At 41.4% G+C, this 24,163-nt stretch overlaps 1 protein-coding gene across 2 annotated transcripts; it reads right to left on the bottom strand.

Moving 5' to 3' along the window:
* Nucleotides 1-1,250: 1,250 nt before the first annotated feature.
* sv2ca (synaptic vesicle glycoprotein 2Ca) lies at nucleotides 1,251-22,604 on the bottom strand. 2 transcript variants are annotated; one of them, XM_040155675.1, is made up of 12 exons: nucleotides 22,007-22,604; nucleotides 12,345-12,525; nucleotides 10,969-11,120; nucleotides 5,032-5,165; nucleotides 4,423-4,512; nucleotides 3,822-3,932; nucleotides 3,572-3,660; nucleotides 2,941-3,105; nucleotides 2,603-2,736; nucleotides 2,179-2,385; nucleotides 1,785-1,944; nucleotides 1,251-1,583 (listed from the first exon to the last, which is right to left on the bottom strand). In XM_040155675.1, the coding sequence occupies exons 1-12, from the start codon at nucleotides 22,602-22,604 to the stop codon at nucleotides 1,400-1,402; spliced, it is 2,205 nt and encodes a 734-aa protein (XP_040011609.1). In that variant the 3' UTR covers nucleotides 1,251-1,399. The 2 variants fall into 2 exon arrangements, with proteins under 2 accessions (XP_040011609.1, XP_040011611.1); XM_040155677.1 differs by lacking the exon at nucleotides 2,179-2,385.
* Between the last annotated feature and the right edge of the window lie 1,559 nt (nucleotides 22,605-24,163).

The following is a 24,163-nucleotide window of genomic DNA, read 5'->3' as shown; positions in this document are numbered from 1 at the left end:
ATTTTTTTTTTCAGGAGAGGAGGAGGCTTATCTCACAGAAATAAAGGTTTAATTAAAATAGGGATGTCTAACAAAAGAGATGAGGTTTAAACCCAAAATGAATTCACACTCTAATAAAATGTTGTATTGGCCACATATTTCACATATATTCACAAAAACACCATGATTATTTTATCTATTCACTCCCTATTCAGTTTCTGTCTGTTCCTTATAACTGTGGGACACCACATGACAATGGGCAGACTGCTCCAGTTAAGGAGAGGCACATTTAAAAAAGGCCATTCAGTATTTTTAAAAGGAAGCAGCATGGCATGTCATTATCAACGTCACTGCCACAAGCAAGATCCAACACAAAGCTGAGGAGAATCAGAGGGAGAGCTCATCAAATAGCCTTCGTACAATAATACACAAATGGAAGGGGACCTGGACCGACAACATTTGGACAAAATGAATAAATCATCATTCCAACTTCCACAATAACACAGCAGAAAATAATATGAACATCCTCAGATTCAACATACCATACAATTATTGGTACAAGAAAATACAGTTTTTCAATATGGCCTTTTTGATTCTTGGCTGGGTAGGTAATGCAAAGGGCTTGGTGTCAAACTATCATCTACTTTGAAAAGGTTGCAGAAGCCTGAGCAAATTTCATGTTGTACAAAATACAGTATTGTGTGCACGGTATGATGTATGTGTAGAGTGGGTATATGTGAGTGTCAGTTTCTTTTAAGACATGTATTTGCCCAGAAAGTGGATCTATGTGTGGCTTGTTATGTATTTGTGTATGCTGACTTTCTGCACAGTGTCTACAACATGCCCTGTGTATGTGGGTCCTGTGAGCAAGCCAGCTGTCATACAGCTGTGTCGTGTGTCCGCTCTGTCTGATCATCTATTCCCTTCGTTGTCAAACAGCAGGTCGGCTGTGCTCATTACAGCTTGTTTTTCACTTTTCTCCCCATCTGGCTTGTCTTAATAAGACTGTATCAATATTAAAAGCCTTGAGCTTTAACCATGCATTGACTCGTCAAAGGGTTATGGCTGCAGCTGGATGTTGCAACCAATCACTGAACAAAACTCCACCAAAATTTCAGTGCCTAAACCTGTGCAAACTCCCAGCTCTGTCATGTGAAATCTCCAAACAATACATTCACAAAATGACTAAGCTTATTGTTGACTTACACAGAATCTAATGGGTTTGACTTGTTTGATAAAAGTCAAACGCACTATGAAAAGATGGTTTACCTAAGGTACATTTGCAAAATGTGATTACAAGTGTTAAGATATGTATGAACCAAGCAATTTGCACTGCTTACCCAACACTCCCTGGGCTTCCGCTCGGATTCACCCAGGTCATATACAGGTTTTATCCCAGCTGATGAACGCCACGCTGGTGTTACATGAGGACATTTGCCCTGGTGTCAGGCAACCGGAGTCCAACCAGGCCTCCACCGACGAGCACAGACGAGGCCATGAGGATGGGGATGGCCTTGGTGATGCTAACAAGAGAACCAAAAATCAGGTTCCCCAGGACTGCGGCGAGCTTACACAGAGCATTGCAGAACCCAAAGCCTGTGCCTCTGTGGAGAGAGAGACACAGGGAGAAAAGGGGGTAGAAAGTAGAATAAAAAGAGAGAGATAAATTAGATAAGGTTGAATCACCAGTGTATTCTTTATTTATATGTCCATTACATGTACACGCATGGACAAATACCTGCATGAGCAGGTCTAAACACTTATATAAGCAAATAAAAACTCATCCGTATCATTGGTCCCCTCACCTCCTGACAGTAGGGAATGACTCAGTTGTGACCACATCCAGGGAGTTCCAGGCAGAGATGCTCAGGCCGTTGTAAAGGCACAACATGAAAATCATCATGGACTCACTGGTGCCAAACCACAGGAAGAAACAGCTGATGCCTGAAAGGACCATAGAGCCACCTGATGGACAAACGAACACCAAGAGAGCAAGAGTGTAGGAGCAAGAGTTAGTGCAAGTCACATTCATTTGACTAATGTTCAATTAAACTATAGGGACTAATAGAAACTGCCTCTCATACTCAATGATGGATGCCACATCCATAGCATGAATCACTTCAGCATCCTAAAGTCAATGTGAACACCAGTTACTCAAGTGAACACGCAAACATGAGAGCCCTTACCCCTCATTCTTACCTAACATGGACAGACGCCCAATTTTGTCCATGAGAAGGGCGGACACGATGTTGCCGGGCAGAACAGCCAGGGTCCCAAGGAAGTTGATGAAGTAGACCCAGTAGGCGCTGTAGTCATCATCAAATGTCATCTGGCATCCTGTCTTGTTGTGGGTGAATGTGCTGTTGAGCACCTCCGTGCCATCGATCAACTTGGATTCATCGATGTCTGCCCAAAAGAAAAAAGAAATCAAAACTTGGCAACAATAAAACAAAGCTGATCACTAGCTGGTGCTATGTTGTCTGTTGAGCTGACTCTTTTCTTTTCACCAGGACACAAATTCACCTGATGAATCTGAGAATCAGAGATGACAAAACACACTACTCTAACATTGTGCATTTTTTTCAAAGTAAGAGTTTAAGAATCTTTAATCCTAGTGTCTCACCTGTGTTGAAGAAGAACACATCAATGAAAGTACAGTTACGGAAGAAGGAGCCCACCGATGTCACATCATCAAAGTAGCAGTTACGAAAGGTAGAGTCAATGAAGGTGACGGACTTCAGCTTCATATTGATGAACCTGAAGAAGCACAGTTACATTCTGCTTTTAATATTCCATCGCAGTATAATAGTTATAGAGTCATTTTGGATCCTAAATCTCCCTGTTTTCATGGTACAAATATGTTCACGTTTAAATGTAAGTACTCTGTGATTAACTTTATAAACTAAACAATTATTTAAATATTATTTTGGCTCCACTAATCCTGCTGGTAAATTGACCGACCGGTCATTAATGAAGAGGCCATTTTGGTGTATCTGGTTCTCCAGGGTGAAGTTGAAGGTGAAGTCTTCGATGTGTTCGTTGTTGTGGGTCTTCACTTTGGAGGCATACTCATCTGCCTGAAGGTGTTTGATGACATCAGGGAACCAGACTGACAGGCCATAATACCTGCAACCGGAACAATTCAGTGATATCAGGATATCAAAAATCAAATGATTAATCATCAGCCAAAGAATGTGGATATTAGACTGAGATTTGACAAAAATATCAATATAGATACACTCTCAAGTGTGCAGTCAGACACATGCAGATAGCTGGCAGGCTCCGTCGAACACCAGGGGACACTTGTGGTTTCTGTTTGAATTTAAAGAGTGCTTTCAGGCTGTTTTTTTTTTTTTTGAATCTCTGGCTGCTTTCCCTCCTATCTCTGCTCCCACTGAGACACCAATGGACCAGTATCGATCTAGAGGCTGTGATTGATTTCAAGACCATGCAACTTCTGCACAGCAGAGAGATCAAGATGACAGAAATGCAATGTGGTCGCCAGCCCAACTGCCTAGTGCTATTATCTGACTGAAGAAATTAGATTTATCTGATTTTTCTGCGCAACAAACGACATCAGAAAGAAGCTCACCCGAATGAGAGTGTGAACCACACTATGGCTAGGCGCATCATGTTTTCTCGCATAGGATAGTTGAAGCACTTCATTAGATTCAGATAGATCTAAAGAGAGACAAGAAATTTATTACACTTTAGTTGGTCACAAGATTAAATTGGGGTGGGGGCAAAGGGCAGAGATGAGTGTCATAATAAGAAAGAAAATAAATGGCTGGCCAAAAAAAAAAAGCCTTGTAATGAAATTGAATAAAAAGACAAGTATTTACCCCATGTGTTTCAGACTTTATCCTAAAGAAAACCTTGGAAACTGCGTTGCCAGACTCTGACTTCATTTCAACCAGTTCATCCAGCTGTTTGGGGATCTTGATCCTGTTTACCTGCATAATTAACCATGGGAAACAGTATAAGCAAGATATTTACAGTACAGTACAATCAGTGTATGCTATATTCAGGCGATGTTAATTTCTTGACATAACTGTGATAATGCAGTCAGGGTCCAAGGTATAGATGATCACTTATTTCTGTGTGGTCATCTTTAGTTTCGTACACGAGTGAAAGCATAACTATACGCGATAAGAGTGATGAAAATCAAATCTGAATCAAAAAGGTGAATATAAACAGTGTGTACTACAGTATATGATCAATTCAAGAAACGTGTTGACTAAGAGGCTTTCCCAATGTGCAGCTCACGCAGCACATAAGCCTGAATGACACAAAACAGCTTTTAGAACCATCATAATTCAGATATGATCCTGCACAGTGAAAGCGTTAAAACCTGTCCCAGCTGTGGCAGAATATAAGCCTCTTTGCTTCCTTAAGCATCAGGAAACCCGGCCAAGAAAGCACACAGCAGAAACAAACACTCACGGTGAAGACTTTCTCCGGTTGCCCACGCGCTCTCATGTTTGTGTCATGGATCTGTTTGAGGATCATCCAGGCTTCATCATGCTTCCCCACCTGACAGGACGGAAAGTGAGGGAAAGAGAGGGAGAAGATGAGATAAATTCATGGGATCAGCACCAGTCGCGCTTACCCGGGGACAGCAGCAGTCTCACAACCACAATCGTGGATACTCCACAAAAATACGCACCTTTGATTTTTCCAAAATGGGCCAAAAGGATGAGAGTCACGACAACAGTGACTCATTTCACTTCAAAGGGTAATTACCCTGCAGCACCAGCAACCTACTGTCACGGATCTCTCAGCTTCTATTTTGCAGATAAATATAAGGCCTGTTTTGGATGACTCACACAGTTTTGGTCTGATCTGTTGGGAAATGTTCAAATGCACTCAATTTGCCTGACGTACTTTTCTAGAGATGTTGAATGTAAAACTGATGAGCACGGACAGCTGGTGACAGTGACGCAGCACCATGATGTGACATTCTTGAAGATACAACTGATGCAGCAGATTCAGAAGAGATCAGATCAGTTTCAGTGTGAAAGCTGTAAAAATTCAAAAATAAAATCGGTTTACCTCAAGGTAGAATCTGGGGCTTTCAGGCATGAAGGTAAGTGCCACCACAGCACACACACAAGGCAGGGCGCAGACGACCACAAACACCCTCCAACTGTGAAACTGGTATGCCGAACCCATACTGAAGCTCCAACCTGTAAACAGCAGGCACACAACAGCAGTGACAGTCAGGTCAGCTGAAGATCGATGACTTGGCAGAATAGGATATGAATGCTTTTAATGTCTGTTAAAGAACTGATTTCAAAATATTGCTGTTGGTTTATAAAGCACTGAATGGATTAGGGCGAATTTCTGATCTGCTGCTAAGTTATGAATCATCCAGACCCCTCTGGGACAGGTCTGCTTTCTGTCCCCAGAGTCAAAACTAAACATGGAGAACCAGTGTTCAGTTTTTATCCTCCACATATCTGGAACAAACTCCCAGAGAACTGCAGGTCTGCTGCAACTCTCAGCTCTTTTAAATCAATGCTGAAGACTATTCTATTTGCCGCTGCCTTTTATTAAATCAAATAATTACTCATAATTACTTACACCACTGTAAGTTTGACTCGTGAAATTTTTTAAAAATGTTTTATTTTCTATTTAACTCTTTTTAATTTATATCTTAATGCTTTTTGTATTGTCTTATAATACTTTTACATTTTGATGCCTTTCATGTATTATGTAAAGCACCTTGAATAACCTTGTTACTGAAATGTGTTATACGAATAAACTTGCCTTGCTTTGCCTTTAAGTGCTTGCAAGAAAACATGACAAGTGCTTCTTTCACATTTTCTTGCAAGTGCTATGTACCTTTCTAAAGCTTTATAAATGTCCAGTGAGGTAAATGACCAAACCTGGTATAGTTAAGATCATTCACATGACTTTCATTCACGGTATAACATAATTGTGGTGAACTTGTAGCAAACAATTGCTAATTTACACAGCCTCTAATCTTACGTCTCCACCAACTACTGAGGGAAGCATCTGCCTCTTAAGCTGCTAAATGCTCCACTGTGTTCACCAGCTGCCACCTTTGATGCCGATGAGAGGTGAGAGTGAACCAGAACAGTACAGCTACCAGCCATAAAACCAAAACAATGAGTTATAAGACGCTATAAAGTGCCGTAGAGCTGACTGGGAGCTGCAGAGTCTGGTGGTAATAATGATGATAATTCTCTGCGGTTTTGTCACTACGAGTCACTCCTCCCGCACGCAAGCGGTTATGTGGCCCATTGTTATTTTTTATAGCCGCTTTAATATAGTTACAGACATACACACCAGAGAGATTCCCATAAAGTTCTCTGCTGCGAACCACTATTTTTAACAAACTAAAACAATCATGAACAACAGGATACAAACTGTGATATACTTAGTCACTATAATCAACTCCTTTCACATTACACATACTCAAATTACATCATTTGATTATGTCAAAAATGTGAATTTGTACAGTTTTAATGAAAAAGGACCACCACTGCAAATATTGCAGCAAAAGTGGACAACATTATGTTGGATACCAAAATACTGGATATAATATAATATATAGCTCTGACACATTCATTTTGAATGGTTTCTTTTTGTTTAGCTTATCTGTTTTTGGCACATTGTTGTGATTTTCCAGGATTCAAAAGATGTTTTGCTGTCTTCAGAGCACTAGTAGTTGTCTCATGTTAATCTGAAAGCTCACAAATCAAAGTGCTTCCAGAGTTTTTCTTTTTTTTTTTAAGCTCAGAAATGCTGGTAATTGGCATTTAACGTGTTATGGCACTTCTTTTTTTTTTTACTTAAAAGTGTTTGCAATACTCATTGATGAATTATGCACTCAGCAGGTGGCTATTTAGCCAATCTTTAACTCAAAAAGGGAAAAAATGAATAAATACAATAACTTAATAAGTCTCGAAACAAAGCTTTGAGGAAGCAGTGACTAAATGATATTAGACGTAGTGTAATGTAGTAGTTTATATCCTTATCAGAGGGGGGACTGGGCCACTTGATCTGAGAGGCTGATTCTAAATGTTATGTGTGAATCTCATACTGTGAACACAAAGAGGCTGCAAATAAAAGATGGCATTTAAATGAGAGCACTCCACGGCCGGAGCAGAGTGATGTGTAAGCTCAGAGATGAATGGCTCTGCAGGGGAAGCTGAGAGAAGTGCACAGGGACGGGTTAATTGAATGTGTAGGAAAGGAATTGAGTGTTTTCTGCTAAGTTAAATCTTGTTGCACCTGATCTCAGCCCACTGGCACTCTCCCAGGCTCATTAATCATTGTAACGTGCACACACACACACACACACACACACACACACACACACACACACACACACACACACACACACACACACACACACGGACATACATTCTCATAAAGGGGGAGATGCACATGTACCCAAACATATACACTTACACACACACACACACACACACACACACACACGCACACACACAAAAATGGCATCAACTGAGAAAATAAGCACAGAAATTAATAGCATGGATAACCATATGCAGACGACACTGACACCACTAACATAGTGCCATAATGCCACATTACCACCCACACAAGCACATGAGTAAACACACAAACATACAAACAAAACTATACCTCATACATTTTCTTTTTCCATTTGAAAAACATTTATTTTGTAAGCATTTTCTATACCATTCAGTGGAGAAAAGAGAACAGATTATTAGCAAAAAAAAAATCAGAGAGTTAGAAATAATAAAAGGATTGAAATGATCTTTTGTTGCCAAGTTGAACAAACACACAAACAACCTTATTCATAGTTCTGTCTGTCATAGATGTTCAATCTCCAAATCAAACATTGTTAGGTTATGCTGTAGTTCAGATATGTGAAGTATGTTTTATCTCTCAAAATCTGGGATTATGTGATGCATTACTTTTTTTTATGTATTTTTTATGTTTATTGTGAGCAGCGTGTAAAAGTTACAGAAAGGAATGCTCATAATGTAACTGAAGTTGAACTAAAGTATATATACAGCAATGCCAGGACCAGCCAGGATGCAGTCACAAATTCACTGTATATTTAAATCTGTATTTGTACTGTCATTGACTTCATGTTTTAGAATTTTTGGGAGGAAGCACAGAAAGGGGTTGCCGTGTCAGTCGTGACCTCCCACGTCTCTCAAGAGATCGTGCATCATGAAAACGCTGCTCCAAAGGGAATAGCACCATAGCACCATTATTCATCAGCGGGTGTAGGAGAGGAGCCAGAGGATGGGGAGGGGGTTAACGCTAATGGTTATGCCAGAAAAACACTGCGTGGAATTAATCCCGCAGTATGTTAAAATCCGGCTTTGATAGCAACGCATATAGTCATAAGTGGTATAAATGCATCCTAAAAGAGACCAGACAGTTGAAAATTTCTCAGTAGAAAGCAGAAATCAGTGCAAACAAAAAGGATAAAAAGTAAAGCAAAAACAGAAAAAGGAAATAATGTAAAAGGCAAATAAAATGTATGGATTTTGTCTTCATATTTGCTAACTGCACATTTCTTAATGTAAAGAAAACAATGCAATGTGCAAGATAAACAGAATATATTTAATGTTTCCATAGGCCAGTGTAAAGTTCAGCTTTTGTGCTGAGTAACAATTTTATCTGTGAGACAATATACATCAGAAGTGAGTCTACGACTGGGTTTGACTCTCATAGTGTCTTTTGTTGGGCAACATGAGTAATGACTTTTGTAGACGACATCTCGCCTCTGCGTATTCCCGCTTTCTGTGAGTCTCTTTATTTATTTCCCTGTCTCTCTTTATGTGTGTGTTTGAGTGCGCACGTGTGTGTGTGTGTGTGTGTGTGTGTGTGTGTGTGTGTGTGTGTGTGTGTGTGTGTGTGTGTGTGTGTGTGTGTGTGTGTGTGTGTGTGTGTGTGTGTGTGTGTGTGTGTGTGTGTGTGTGTATGCGTACGTCTGGAGTGACTCAGAGTGAGAGAGAGAGAACTAAAGAGAGAGAGAGAACGGGAAGTTGTTCAGCAGTGATTGCCTTTTCTACAGATATGTAGCGTGGCTTCCTGCCCCTCAGGGTTAGTGTTTCTCCCATGCCACTGGAAATCTCATTACAGGGATTATGTACATAATTGACTAAGTCTATGGATGACTGAGTCAGTGGTGCTACACTACTCCCAGGCTTTGATACTGTAGATAGACAGATAGATTTTTTTTGAAGAAAATTGGGGGTTAACTGTGAAGAAAGCTAAAATGACATACTACAATGGCTTTCGAAAATAATAAATTACAAGTAGAGAAGTTACATATAATTGACTAAGTCCACTGGGGGTGTTTAAACTTTAATCTGTATATCTGAACTGCATCTAACGATGTTATTCTAGTGGTGGGCGTGCTTGGCAGCAAGTAGACCCCTCAGACTCTCCCGTCAGTGTGATGAGGATCTGTGCCAAGCAGACCTCCTTCAGGACCCCAGCTGTGAGTCTGGAAGGGGTCTTTTGGGAGACATTATAAGTCAATGAGTGAAGAAGATAAATGAGGGCTCTAATGGTGTATTACACACCAGTGCGGAGGCACTTGTATCATAACCCGTCACCGATACCTTTATGTCCTCATTCAAAGGCGTAAAGGCATCTGTGCAGGCGGCATTTTTGCCCACACATTGTAATGCTATTGGCTGAAGGCACTGCAGCACTTTAGGTAAAACATAAAAACCATTGGTGAGCGCTGGAGTATGTATGCAAGACACGTAGCTCCCTCTCAGAGAAAGAGAGGCAGAGTGGTAGTGAGTGTCAGAGAGAAGGAGAGCAAAGTAAGGCCACTACCATCCCTTCAATACGATATCAGCAGATCTGACAGCAGAGTTTCTTCATGAAGTCTCATTCTAGTTGCAGAGGGTTTTGCAAGTCCATCACCAGTGTACTTTACAAACTGGTGAAGCTGTACTGCTTTACATCCATGTGAGCAGATCTAAAGCACTGTGTCCCTTGCGCATGTGTGGTTGCATCTCCTTGAGTAACATGTAAGTCCTTTATCGAGAACTCCATGATTAGCAATGGCGTGTGTGTGTCCTCATTTGCCTTTCTGTGTGTGTTAACTTCAATGAACTCTTAATAGTGTCAAATGTTATTGCCTTCAATTTCCCTTTAAGAAGACATGTATTTGGCTGCAGCCCAGTAAAATATCATCCATGCCACTTACAGCAATAAACACACACACACACACACACTGTCTCTCTCTCACTGACGTCACAGGTTGGCTAAAGCATTGACTGGCCATATATCACCTCTAGCTGTAGCTTTGTCCCATTAGAGCAAGGAGAAAAACCTAATTATGCTTGATCAAGAAGAACACTCTGCGGAGACAGAGAATGGAGAGAGAGGAGAGGTAATAAAAAGAAGGACGGAGTTGGCAGAGAGATGGGGAGAGTACAAAACAGGAGGAGAGAGGAGGCAGTAAAAGGAAGGGACAGCAGGGTAAAAAAAAGCAGAGAGGAGGAGAGGAGGAGAGGAAAATAAGCGCATGCCTTCTTTTTGTTTCTTTTCATGATGAGTCCAGCTGATATTTAACAAAGTATTGTCATAAATCACAGTTTTCTCTCTACGCCACGGGCCCACCCTCACCCTTTAAGCATGTGTCTTCTCCATGGTACCCCATGCATACGTTAATCTCTTAACCTCTGCCTCCCCCCGCCTGCAGCCACTCAGAGCTATTAAGTGATTGATTCTCATGGCAGGGAAAACTGGCACGTCAACCCACAGCCACGAGGAAGCCTTATGGTTTTGTAACCTGTAGTCAGGAGCTTATCATAAAGTCACATTGCCAAGCATCCCATCAGTATTGTTGCACTTAATCCTGTTAAGGCTTTCATGAGACACAACTTTTTTGCAACTCACAATTGGCCCTTTCTCTTTGCTATAAAGCACAATCTCAAGTTTAGCACCAATTCCAGATGGGTGTACGTACCAATATTTTCTAACCATTAAACTCACCGTAGTGTGGTATGATGGCCCAGGCCATAGCAGATGCATAGATCTCTCCAATCATCCAGAACATACACAACCAGCTCAGATGTTCTCCTCTTTTCTCCCTGGACAACACCTCTGCAAAGAAGGAGAAAACGATGGGCACAGCGCCTCCTATCCTGCAAGAATCAGAGAGAATGGGAAAGTGAGTCGGAGCAAGGCTGGTAGAGCCAAAAACAGGGCACAAATGGAACCTTATTAATCCTAATGTTTTACTTTTTTCACATACAGTAGTTGCATTTATGTTTGCTTTTACATGCTTTGCCTTAATCAAGCAGATTGTGACCTTTTTGTTCCTCCAGCTTAAGTACAACAAGAAGGACATTGTCTAACAGCCATTATTAAGCCTTTTTCCTACGTAAAGTGTTTTTTGGATTGTTTTCCATTAAAAATGGGATAAATTATAGGCTCATTGCAAAGATTACAAAGGAGACATAGTAGGCAAAAAACAAGCACAGCTAAGCATACTTCTTCCCCAAACGTAGTGCAAAAAAAATTTTTGTGCCAGTTCCTCATGATTCAGTGGCACAGGTCACATCTGCAGTTTGGAAATCCTTTTCAATTACTCTGAAGGTCTCTGGGGAGAATGATGGAGATGCAATTACTGAATTAGCTCTTGAAGAAACAGTTACACTGCCAAAGAAGAGGACACAATAAATCACCGTCTACACCATGTTTCAATGTCGCAAGAGGATGACACACTGTCTGGTAGAGTTTTTACCCGCACACACTCTGGTTATTTTAAGAGATTCTAAGTTGGGCGAATGTACGGTATATTGTTATAAGTTTTTGGAGTTTAAGGAGTTAGGATATCACTGGCTATAACATCTTACATTGGCTGCTAATAGTTTTGGCTGTTCTGCATTGTAAAAGCAGGAACAAATTACATTCATTTAGCTGGAAAGGAAATTTGACAGATAGATGTATAACAAACCCTCTCTGATAAAAGAGTCCGACTCTACAAACTTTCTGTAGAGCAGTGAGAAAGAAATGAGCTTCAAGTAATCATTCAAGGAAATTGCTTTCAGCTTATATCCAACAACTCTGACAATTATTCAGTGGAGGACAACAGGGGGGGTAATAACTTGTAGAGACAGAGACATGCGTACAGAAACAGTCCTCAAATAGATTTTGTCTCACAGAGATTAATTTTTTACTCTTACTGATTTAGGCCTGTTACACGCATTGATTTTGGACATATACTGTGCAAGTTCAGATAGTGTGACCATCCTGTTGCCAGAAAAGACTTTGAGGTTGCACTGGACTGGATTCTCACAACTCATTTAACCGCTGGCTTGCCATCCTCGTCGGCCCCAGAATGACCTCCACTATATCAGACTTACCCGAAGCCTGCGACGAGACGGCAAAGGAGGAAGAAGCCGTATCCCTGGACAAAAGATGACAGGAAGGCGAAGAAGCCGTTCGTGGACATGCAAATGAGGAGGCACTGTCTGCGACCCACTTTGTCAGACATCCCTCCCCAAAAGAGAGCCCCAATCATCATTCCCAAGTAAACAACACTGCCTGGAAAGAGAAGGAGGAGAGAGGGGCCTGATTTTTGTTTGCCTTAATATGCAGTGCATTACCTCACATTTCTATAATCCCTCTATGTGCATTGGTTTGAATGAGTTTGTATGTTTTAGTATCTAGGACTATACCAACATTTTGGGAGTTTATAAAGATGATTTGGTGCCAGTGCTCTTGTCAGATTTCATCTGTAAGCAAACAAATGAGTAACCTCCCACAGTCTTATAATAATGTTATAAATTATATTTTCACATATAATTTGCTGGATTATCTTTACAAAATTATACCTTACATCCTCTTTAGGAACAGTATTAGCATTATTATTGTTATTATTTATTAGTAATTTAAACCTTTTTTTGGCCACTAGGTTGTTGATGTGGTTAATATGGCAAAACCTTTAGCTCTGCTTTTGGTCTCCATCAACTACTGAGTGAAACATCTGGCTTGTTAGCTGCTAAAGGCTCCACTATGTTGACCAGCTACTTGCTGACCTCGGTGCTGATGAGAGGTGAGAGTTATAAAATGCTTCAAGGACCGTTAGAGGTGAGGGGAACTGCAGAGTCTGATGAAAATTCTCATCACGAGACACACCAATGAAGTGGTCATGTGGTCCACTGTTAATATAAAAATAGTGATTACAGCTTATTTAACATGTTAATGTAGTTACAGCCATGCACACAACAGAGATTCCCAGAAAGTTATCTGCTGCGAACCACTGTTTTTAACAAAGCATTTCAGCCAAAGAGCAATTATGCCTTGCTCAAAGACGCCGTGGCAAGACCAACTAAGATGGACACTCCTTCTCTCCCTGATGACAGTATGACAGGTGATCTTCACAGGTTTGCATTTTTAATCCTTATATCACCATTTACCACAACATAACTGAAGTACCTTTTTTCATAGAAGTGAATGTGAGGGGTGAGATTTTGAAAATATATCAGGCTAAGTTGTCCAAGCCACCCGACACTGACTCTCAGCCAAGAACCGTTTTAGGAATCGTGTCCTCGACATGTGCCTCCACTGGCAAATGGCGAAGTGTCAAATTAGAATATGCAACAATAATAAGCTTGTGCCTCCATTATTACTGAATGTTCATCAGTGAATTTATGTTGAATGATTGACTCCATATAGAATGCTAAATTTATAGATGATCATGCTGTTTTACAGAGAAAAAAATGATAAAATAGCTGCTTGATGCAAGTGCAGGTATTACTCAAAATATCTAATATTTAAACACACACAACCACACACACACATACACACACATTCCCCAACTCACATATCAGACCTATTCTTTCTACACGAAGAGATTGCTACATGTACAGTTTCCAAATTAAAGCGACAGTATTCCTGCTACTCTGACTGGACTAAAAATTGTAGCAAAGACTGATGATGATGAACCTGAAACCCAATTGGAAAACCCTCAGCTCCAGTAACGTACTCCAACGTTGATGAGTAAATACAGTGTGTAAAGAACTGAAAACGGGCTCTGATCAATGAGGAGACAAATGTGCACAGTAATGCAGGGTGACTTTACAAAAGGGCCCTCTGCGCTGTTTTAATCTCTCTCATCACAAATGGGATCAATGCACCAACAAAACAGCATTGATTTCTCTCACTGATAATCATGATTCTGCTCTGGAGAGAGGAGCCTATTGTTACTGTTTTAGTCTAAAATGTATCTGGCATTATGTGTTTAGCAGCCTTCATGGACATACGGTGTCTGGTACAACTGGAATTTTTTTTTCCATTTAGAAATATCGTTTTTGAGATTTCTGTTCCAGGCTAAAACACTGAATAGTTTACTGACAGATAATATCACTGTGATGTTTTGTCTTCATCCATATCCAGACATATGCAGACACATAAACATAAACCTGAGAGGTTATTTGTATTTATAACTCCACACAAAAAGGAGAGAATGTGAAAGTCACAGTCATACATGGAGTGATATGACTGAGCCGTAGGGACACTTTGTTCATCCCATTACAATAATCGTAATAGCAAGATGCATTTCCTTTCTGTAATGTCTGCAGTCAGGTCTCTTCTCCTCTGCTGTGAGCAGATATTTGTTTGACTCTCTCGCTTCAGGGGTCAAAACCTAGCTATCTGTCACATTTGGCAGCCATCTCGATACTCGCCTGAAGGTACCATAAATACAATTCTAAATTTAACAGAAGTCTTCAGTCTATGCACAGTTCACTTTTGCTTCATTAAGGGGAGGGGTGCACAGGCAAACGCCCACTGGCCTCCCATTTACATGTCATGCATCCAAACATCCAGAGGCCTTTTCATTTTGTTTCCACACTCAACTTTCAAACAATAAGCTGTTTGTTTTTTTTTCAATTATTTTTATTTCCTTTTTTTATTTTTTGGTTTTAGGTTTTTAGAGACACAGGCAAAGAACAGACAAGGACAGAACCTCTGACTCCTGCTACTTTAATGCCCTTAAAAAGCAATAAAACTGTTGACTTATGAATGCATCCCTCACAGAACAGTCAATTACGTAATGAATTTATTGATGTTCTGTCCGACTTGCTGCGCGATATCTCAGAGCATGATGTCAGCAATGCCTGCACCAACAAAGAGGAAAGTAGTGTACTGCAGTGTCATATAATTCGAAAATAGCACAGACATCCAATAACATTATGAGGTCTGTCTCGTCACCAAAAGACCAAAAAGTACTTTTTGTAACGTTAACCTGTCAAGTCAGAAAATGACTTTTTCACCAGAATCTTGTCTCCTTTTCCCCATTGCTAATTTCTTTATGAGTCTCGCTCCACTTTCAGAGTGATACAGTCGCATATTCTACAGCGTTTGGTTCCTCACGTGTATCTGCTTATTGGATTACTCAAATACTTTTCTTTGTATACGTTTGTCAAAATACACAGCTCTTTATAAACCGATGTGGAAGAATTAGGTGAAGAAAAATAAAGATGTGCATTTACAAATGACAAAGTTTACTGCATGTCGGCAACACACAGACATCAGACTTTTGTGACAGTTACATGTGGGTGGGTGTCACACTTAAACATTCTTAGACCTATGCAGGACTTTCCATGTTTTTGATAGTGGAATATGACAACCAAGGGTTTGGACTAAAACTGGTGTAATCTTCAAGGGGACCCAACTCAAATAATGCAATGTTTTAAAGGATATCCATGCACTGATATATTTTTTTATATATATAAATAAAGGGACAACATGTTTTGAGTCTTTACTGGGGTGAGGTTATGCAATAAGGTTTTTCTCAAAACATGTTCAATATAAATCAAAGTAACTGTAAATAGTTTGCACCAGATGGTCCCGATAAGCCAGTTCTGTTTAGTAGTCCACTTCAACTTAACAGTATAACATATATCACCCATGGAATGTTACAACATTTCATTAGACTGACGCTGAGGCTACAGTCAACCTGTCAATAGTGAACACATTGGAAATGATAAGGCTGGACCACAAGAGCTTCAGAGTATTTTCATTAATGAAACCTCTTCTCTCCATTCTATCACCCACTACTGCCTTGTCAATGATTTAGTACAACAATAAATGTAGGTCCTTTCTCCTAAGAAGAGGGATACAATCAATAGACTTCAGTTCAGCCTAATTTTGCCTCTGAAAATCCAGAAAGGGTGAAATGTAAAGGCTTGGTTTCATATACAGGAGAAATCTACACTGATTAAACAAGTTAGAAGCAATAGCTGGTACAAACGTCTCGCCGTAAGAGTGTGAAATACAGCTGAATTTGGACTTGATGACCCATATAGACTCCGAGCAACATCAGAAAATGACAATATGTCAGGAGACCTCTCAGGCATAAGCAAAAGGTTTCGCCCCATGACACTCTGTTGAGATGTCAAAACACATCTCTAGGAATGCTAAATATTCAGCAAAATCACAGGCAAACTCTAAAGACAAGACAAATTTCAAGGAGTTGCTGTTTTAGGCTAAGATATGGTGCATAAATCAGCTATGACTTCACACACAGGACCAAAGAGTAAACCTAATTCATATAGTTAAAATATTACAAATAGATTTGATCTTTTTTGGTGAAGCCAAACTAGCCATTGAGGAACTAGATGAAGGCAAGAAGATAAAAAATGAAAATTTATGCAGGAGCGGGCACAAATGCAAGCAGATGAAATACTGTATGTGAGCAGAGCAGAGGAAAGAGCAAAAGCAATGAAGGACGGGGGTGGAGGGGATGACAAAAGAGAAGAAAAGGGTAACGACGGAGGGGAGTTCAGTATTTGCTGGATAGGGTGAGAGAAAGAGAGTGAAAAGGGGAGGAAGGGGAAGGCCATGGTGCAGTGTTTTCTGTCCTGTCACATCTCGAGGAGCCCCCTGAGAGCCGTGAGAGCGCTGAGATGCATCACGACCTCTCCTCTGATTTCATGCTTTGATGGTCTTCGCTCTTAGTGGTGCAAACTGTTTCAGCGTCGTGCAAAACACCCATCCTGTTTTATTCATAATGATGATACTATCTTACAACAGCGTGCCCACTGCGCACCCTGGCTACACTGTGGTACCTCTCTGTGTTTGAAAATTTTCTTCTCCTTCTCTCTGTTTCTCTCTACTCTTTCAATCTCTTAATAGCTCCTTATTTTAACTCCTCTCCTTTTCCCTCATCTCTCCTCCCCTTTTGTGCCTCTCTTCCCAACTTTTCCTCCATTTCTCTTCCTCTCAGCATGCATCCTCTCCTATTGCTCTCCAATATCCTGGCTCACTTCTCATTTTCCCTTCCTCCTTTTTCGCCCTCTTCACTCCTGTTCATCTCTCTTCTCCTCTGAGCTTCCCTCTCATTTATTTGCCATAGTTTCCTCTTTGCTCCACTGTCACCAGCTCGTTTATACCAAGCAGCGTGTAATCACATTTGTACTACATCGTGTCAGTTTGATCAGATTCATGCTTGCGTCTTCTGCCACCTCTGCATAAAAAGAGATTGAAGCTTTTTGTCATATTTAAGTCATATCCGTGGGGGCAGGATTTCAATGAAATCTATATGAAAGTAACCTATTGTAGGGCTTAGAGTGCAGGGTTGAAAATGACTCACTCAGCATCAGTAATGATCCAACCTTCATTACATTAAAGACTGTGGATAATTCGCATGAAATATAGTGATGCTATGAACCTCTGATAAGAGCGGGCAGTTAAACATGGTTTACTTGTGGCTGATATTGCTGGTGGCAGCAGGTTTGGTCCATATGCACGCTCAAACACACACACAGTCAGTCCCCCCCCTCCCACACAATGTGGAGCTGCACTACTCAAGTAGTGTAATCTCCGCAGTGATGCTGCGATCTTACTGCAGTTTAGCCATGCTCAGCTGCCCCTGGACCATGCAGCCCCATATAGCCTGCTAGCTGGCCCATATGGACGGGGAGAAAAGATGGGGGAATGAAAGGAAAAGAAAGGATACAAAGAGGGAGAAGTAATGTAGGTGGTGGAGCTTGAGAGGAGACGGAGACTGACGCTGGGACACAAAGAAGCCTCAGAAAGAGAAAGGTACTAGAGATCAGAAGACAGGGAAGTAAGGGTGAAAAGAAGAAGAAGATAAAGTAGAGCGGAAACAAGAAAGGAAGGGGCAAGTATCAACTGTAGAGAAGGAGAGGGGGCTGTAAAATGGAAACGAGGAGAGCCGAGTTCAGAGAGTCGGGGAGAAATGAGGGGAGTTTCAGCAGGGAAAAGACAGCCTCAGAGACAAATAAGTAATGATAGGGTGATGCGTTCCCCTTGTCTATTGTGTCTGAGATGATAGCTAAGCCTCTGCCTCACATTGTTGCTGTATTGAATACCACCAATCTTCTACCTCTCTAATCGCATCCACCCACACCTCTCTCCCCACTACTCCTCTCTAACTTGGCAATCTCTCTGCTTCAAAGCTTTCCCTCCTCCTCTACTCTCCCCTGTTCATCACACATATTGCATCTCACAGCACTCGTTTTCCCTCCTGCTTCCTTCCCACTTCGTCCACTTTTATTTAAAGTGTTTGCAGTATTTCACCTCCCCCTAACCCAGCAGTCCATCCTTCATTCGCATTTAGCATTAAAGATTCCTGTGAGATCTGGATTCTTGGTGGGCCCAATTGAATTCAGCAATCTAATCAGCATTTTAGTCATCCATCCTATTCATGCCTTGTGTTTTTCATACCCATTACACTCAGCTAAGTCCATGCAGCTTGGAACTAACTGAAACACTAACCAAACACCAAATTGTTCTTTCTGAAACTATGTGATTCAAATGTTTTCAGACTGTGAGGTGAAATTTCCAATAAAATATATTATTTCTTGTGTGGTGTGGTCAACGATGCTTTTGAACTTTGGAATTATTTGGAAGCTATTTGTTTTTGAGGGGGAATTACAGATTTTTCGCCTGTTATTCCTCTAGAATGGCCAGTTCCACTTTACTGTTCTCTCCATCACTAGCTATGTCGACAGCCACATGCCCCCTCTGAAACACCTGTCTGTCACAAGAAATCTGGTTACTCAGAGAAATCTGGTTGCGCAAGAAATCCTCTTTACATTTCATCGTAGTAACCTGGTTACTGTAAATCCATGCACCCTTTACTTTATTTTGGAAATATTACTTACTTTCTTTTACTGTAGAAGACTGACTTTGTAGTGAGAGCATGTAGCTTTTCCTCACAACACGAATGAGTCTGAATTATACAATTAGTCAAACCATTTTATAGACTTGTAGAATATAATTTGTGTTAGTTTCAGATTTAATTTGACTTCTGATGGAACTATTTAATGTCCGATGATTTCTCCTTTCATTCCGTTGCTCTGCTGTCACAGTGATGAGTCTGAAGTCCTTGTCATGCACCTGTTCATACATAAAAAGCCATTTAGACATATACATACACAAGAAATCAGCTTTTTCTTATATAATCCATCTGACGAAATCAGGTTTCTCTAATCCCATATACCAATTACAGAAACCCTGTTTCTTGTATATAGTACGTGATGTTTAAGAAATCGGGTTACAGCAGAAAGTCAACTGTATCCTAGAGGAGTGTCACCAAGAAAGGTAGAAAAACTTTCCCCTCCAAGATCACAACCTCTTCCGTGCAGCCACAACCAACTAGATCTAGTGCAGCAGTAACAAGGACATGATCCCTCACCGACTTTCCTCAAGCAGAATCTGCCAGTTGTGGTAAATTGAACATAGGACCAAGCTGCAGGTACTACATCTAAAACTGTACCCAGATCTCTGCAATGTTGGGTGGTTTAGCCCCTGTTCCCCCTGAAGGCTATTCCTTATCGCCACCACCAAACCACCATGAAGAGGACATCTTATTGTAAGGCTGTCACTGCGAAATAAGAATCTTGTTGTCCTGCTTAGTTAAATAAAAGTTATATGAAAAAACACGTGAAAAATGAGCCCACCATAATCAAATTCATACACAGATTTAACTGGCTGTTGCTTATTTCTGCACTTCGAGGCAATAAAATAATTGCCATGGCACCTGTAAAATATCAGCTCACCTCATTTTGTTGGCTGTTGTTAAGTGTAATTACTCTGGAAAACTCCAAATGGATACCAGCAAGGTCAGAGTAATCATGTAGGCTATGCTCAGACATGCACACACACACGCACACACACACACACAAACACCAATCATGTTCACCTCAATGGGGAGGAACCTCAGGGCAATCAGTGGGAGAAAGGAGAGGAGAATGGGGGAGGATGGGAGAAAAAAAGAGAGGCACATAGAATGGAGGGTGGGGTGTGGGGGTTGGGGGGTGGAGTCTCAGACAAGAAGAAGAAGAGCGTAGAGCATGAATGTCTGTAGGACTTTGCTTGGCTAGAGAGGAAGAGAAGATTTTACATGGATATTTGGAAAGAGACAAAAATGAAGGTGCACAGTACCAACATCTTGTGAGGATTTAACAGTGACTAAACACAGACATATATAAACAAATTATATCATCATGTCTAAATAAAACTTACACATCCAAGCTGAGATGTGTCTAAGTAGTTAGTATCATTTAGTTGCAATAAAGCAATCATTTTTTGTTATCGGACATAGTTATAAACAGCCTCGTATATATAGTGTTAGTACAATCAAAATTATGATGACGATGAATAAAGCACATTCACATATTAAACCTGACAGGGTGTGTAAATTTCTTATTTTATACATTCACCCACTGTAATCCAAATTTTTCAAACCTTCCGTCACAACCTCCATTCTCAAAGTGGCCCTGGCGTATCAATTTTGCATCAGATGTTGCGGCGCAGTTGATGTATTGTCATGTCTCACTGTGGCAGTAAGTATCTAAGGGCTGTGTGCCTGATTTAATGTCCTCACCACTCTGCTACAGACACAGTGAGTCAGCCCCTGCACACAGCTCTTTGGTGATGGATTATACACCTGCAGTCATGGGGACTGCCGGGACTCCTGCTCAACACACAGAGCACAGAGAGAACACTAGCTACCTTCTTAATCCTGACACGGAGACCAGTGGACCGAAACACCTCATCCATGTGAAAAACAACTATAGGATAAAGTGTGACACGTATAGCGCCAACACACAGAACTAATTTATTATCTCTTCAGAAAGTAGTGTGGCCCTCCCTTTTTGTCCAAGGTGCACACTAATTTAAACCATTGTTTGAATTTTAATATGTAACAGCAACAACAACAACAGAACTGAAGTATATTTGCATACTAAAATCATCTAATTTTACACGTGGTTGTGTCTGAATTATCAAACACAGTGCTGAATACTCTTAGTGTATACTATTCAGTATGTAGAATGAATTGTAATTGCACCTTTACATTCAAGGGTGGCCGGACCACCAGAAAGAGATCTCTTTATTTTACGAGGTCTCTCCTCTACTGTGCTAAAAACATATTTTATCATACATTGATGTTTGCCAGCTTGTGTTGCCACTCATCCTACTTAGTTCTTCATCATACTGAAGACAATGTCTTCTGATCAGTCAGTTGCTTTGGGAATAACAAGGTGCTAAAAATGAATTGCATTAATAGCTTTTAATGGCATGCGGACCATTGACTAGTTACTTAAAGGGGTACTCCTTCGATTCAGTCCGTCTGTTCCACAAAGTTGTTGGACTTTTGAGAAACAGATTTTACCAAAAGAATGCTAAAATCTGTGCAGCAGAGGTCAAGAAAACAATGACACCTACATTTCTGCATTACCTGACTGGTAAACATGCGTCTTTCACACTCCACACCACCAGACTTTCTGTTATAAATTTGTAGTCTCCCGGCCCAAGCTGATATAACCCCACTGACATCAGTATGACATCAGCAGAGTTACCTTCTTTATTTCAGTTCATGGTGTACCCATACCCATACATTTCTCATACCAAAGCTGCATCGTAATATTGCAAGTATTAAGTGTGGGCACATGCAATTTGATTAATACTGAAGGAATTGTATTATTTTCTGTTAGCACAGGTAGATGCATGGCACATTCACCGACACTCAAACACGCACAGGCTCCCTTACCTAGCCATCCCGAGCTGGAGTTGGGCACACACATGTCTGTCTCTGCACTGGGCAGCACGAAGCCCACCACAAACACCTCCACCCCATCTGACATGAGTGCCAGCCCGAGCACCAGGAACAGCTGCCACTGGAACCTTCCGTGGCCGCACTCCTGGATGATCAGCTCGTATTGTTGGGCCAGCTCCTCCTCATCAGCCTGTCTCTCCTGCTCCAGCTCCTTACGGTCCCTTGTGGCATCTGACATTGGCTGCCCCAGTGCCACCTGGCCCTCCTTATGCTTCCTATCTCCTGCCGAGGGGATCCCCTGGTACTCCCCCTCGTAGATCTCATCCTCATCATCGTGGCCCTCCGTGGCATCGCTGGAGCCCTCCTCGTTGTCGTGGTAGCCCTCTCCGTCCTGCCTTGGGGGGTTCCGGTAGAAATCCTCATCTTCATCCTCCTCATCCTGGAATCGGCTGTAGTTGTGGTGGGATGAGTACTCATCTGTAGCGCGGTCCACCACCTTGTTGACTTTCTTTGTTGCATGCCGCTTGGCCTCCTTGACCATGTCCTTGGCCCCCTTAACCAGAGAAGTCCTGTTATTGTAAGTGTCCTCCATTCTGGCTCCACCGGTTGGTCGTCACGGGAGCTTAAAGGATGCTTAGAAGTAGAAGAAAGAGGAAAGAGGGGGCAAAAGGGGTGAATGTAAACTGACGAGAGGATTGTAGGAATGGAGAGATCAGTGGGTCTCAAGATGCAGCAGGGAAGAAAACTCTTGAGTCTGAAGTCACCACAGGAGATGACCCACAATGGCTGTGGCAATCATCGGCCAGGCTGAAAGAGATGGGGAAAGGGTAAGAGACAGGGAGATAAAAAAAGAAAGAGAACGGGCAAGAGGAAAGACAGGGGAGAGATCAGAGAGAAAAGAGAAAGAAAGTAAGAGAGAGGGAGATGTTCATCAGATAGTGCCCGTAACTTATGTCTCCGCTGCTACATTGGTAACTATCCCAGACTAACAGGTGACATCCCACTGACAGCACATACCCTCTTTAATCATTCACTGACCGTTCTCCCAGGCCTTTTAATCATTTGGAGTGATGTGAGGAAAAAGGCTTTGGCTGTATACCTTTCAGTTTTTACTCAAAATGAACATTCAATTTCCAGGGGCACTCTCCTTGTTCTATATTTCATTGGTTGGCCATAGTTTTGAAGAGATGAGCATTTTAAAAAGAGATGCTGAATCTGCTGACTCATGATCAGCTCTGAGGAACAGAAGCTAATAAACAAGGCTCTGCTTGAAATCAATTTGCCCCCAATAAAGAGCTGGTTTATTATAATGGGAGTGACGATCCAACCGGAACGGCACTGTCATATTTAATCCGCGCAAAGACAGGAAAAAAAGAGAAATGGTCAAGTGTGGATACCTAGATAAATGCACTCCAAGACACACACACACACACACACACACACACACACACACACACACACACACACACACACACACACACAGAATACCTATTCTTTAAGGCCCCAAATTTTGTGTAGGGCAGGTGTCTTTAACACAAAAAATGGGGCACACACACTTGCAAGGGGCACGCATAAACAGATACACAGAAAGACTCTCTCGCATATCTCAAACATGCTATGTACAAATGCGAGTATGCGCACACACAGCATGGATAGGGAAGCCCTTCTTTGCAGGTCGGTGCTGTTGGGAGGGAGACCCCCAGCCTAACACTGCGAATGATGTAACATGATTTCATGTGAGTGTTCAAACTGTGATCCACAGTTCATCATCACATTGCCTCCACAGGCTCACTCTGGCCCCTTTTATTCTATAATATTTCATAGCACAGAAACACAACCATTATTAAACAATTACAAAATGATTATGAAATTCAATCAGATAAATGAAAGGAAATTTAGGATCAATCTCTCACATCATATGACACATTTCTAGATAGATAGGGTGCATACTCAGGAGTAGGGTGGGCATGGTCAGAGCTGTCCAATGCGTATGTGTGTGTGTGTGTGTGTGTGTGTGTGTGGTCAGAGCTGTCCAGTGTGTGAGGTTCCCGTGTGTCTACGAGCTGCTCACCACAACCTCTAATGAACACTGAAGCCTTGTCAGGAGGACACAAATCACAGGGCCAGCTCCAGTTCCCATAATGCCATTTT

The sequence above is a fragment of the Xiphias gladius genome, chromosome 19, assembly GCF_016859285.1.
Source record: "Xiphias gladius isolate SHS-SW01 ecotype Sanya breed wild chromosome 19, ASM1685928v1, whole genome shotgun sequence".
NCBI classification, from domain to species: domain Eukaryota; kingdom Metazoa; phylum Chordata; class Actinopteri; order Istiophoriformes; family Xiphiidae; genus Xiphias; species Xiphias gladius.
The sequence above is the reverse complement of the archived record's forward strand: the minus strand, read 5'-3'. Positions and strand labels throughout refer to the sequence as shown.

Excerpts from the sequence above, each read along its gene's own strand:
- sv2ca (XM_040155675.1), bottom strand. The coding sequence starts at position 22,604 with ATGGAGGACACTTACAATAACAGGACTTCTCTGGTTAAGGGGGCCAAG. Across the intron at positions 11,121-12,344 it reads CGTCTCGTCGCAGGCTTCGG|GATAGGAGGCGCTGTGCCCA; the intron begins GTAAGTCTGATA and ends TGATTCTTGCAG. Across the intron at positions 3,933-4,422 it reads AACCGGAGAAAGTCTTCACC|GTAAACAGGATCAAGATCCC; the intron begins GTGAGTGTTTGT and ends TTAATTATGCAG.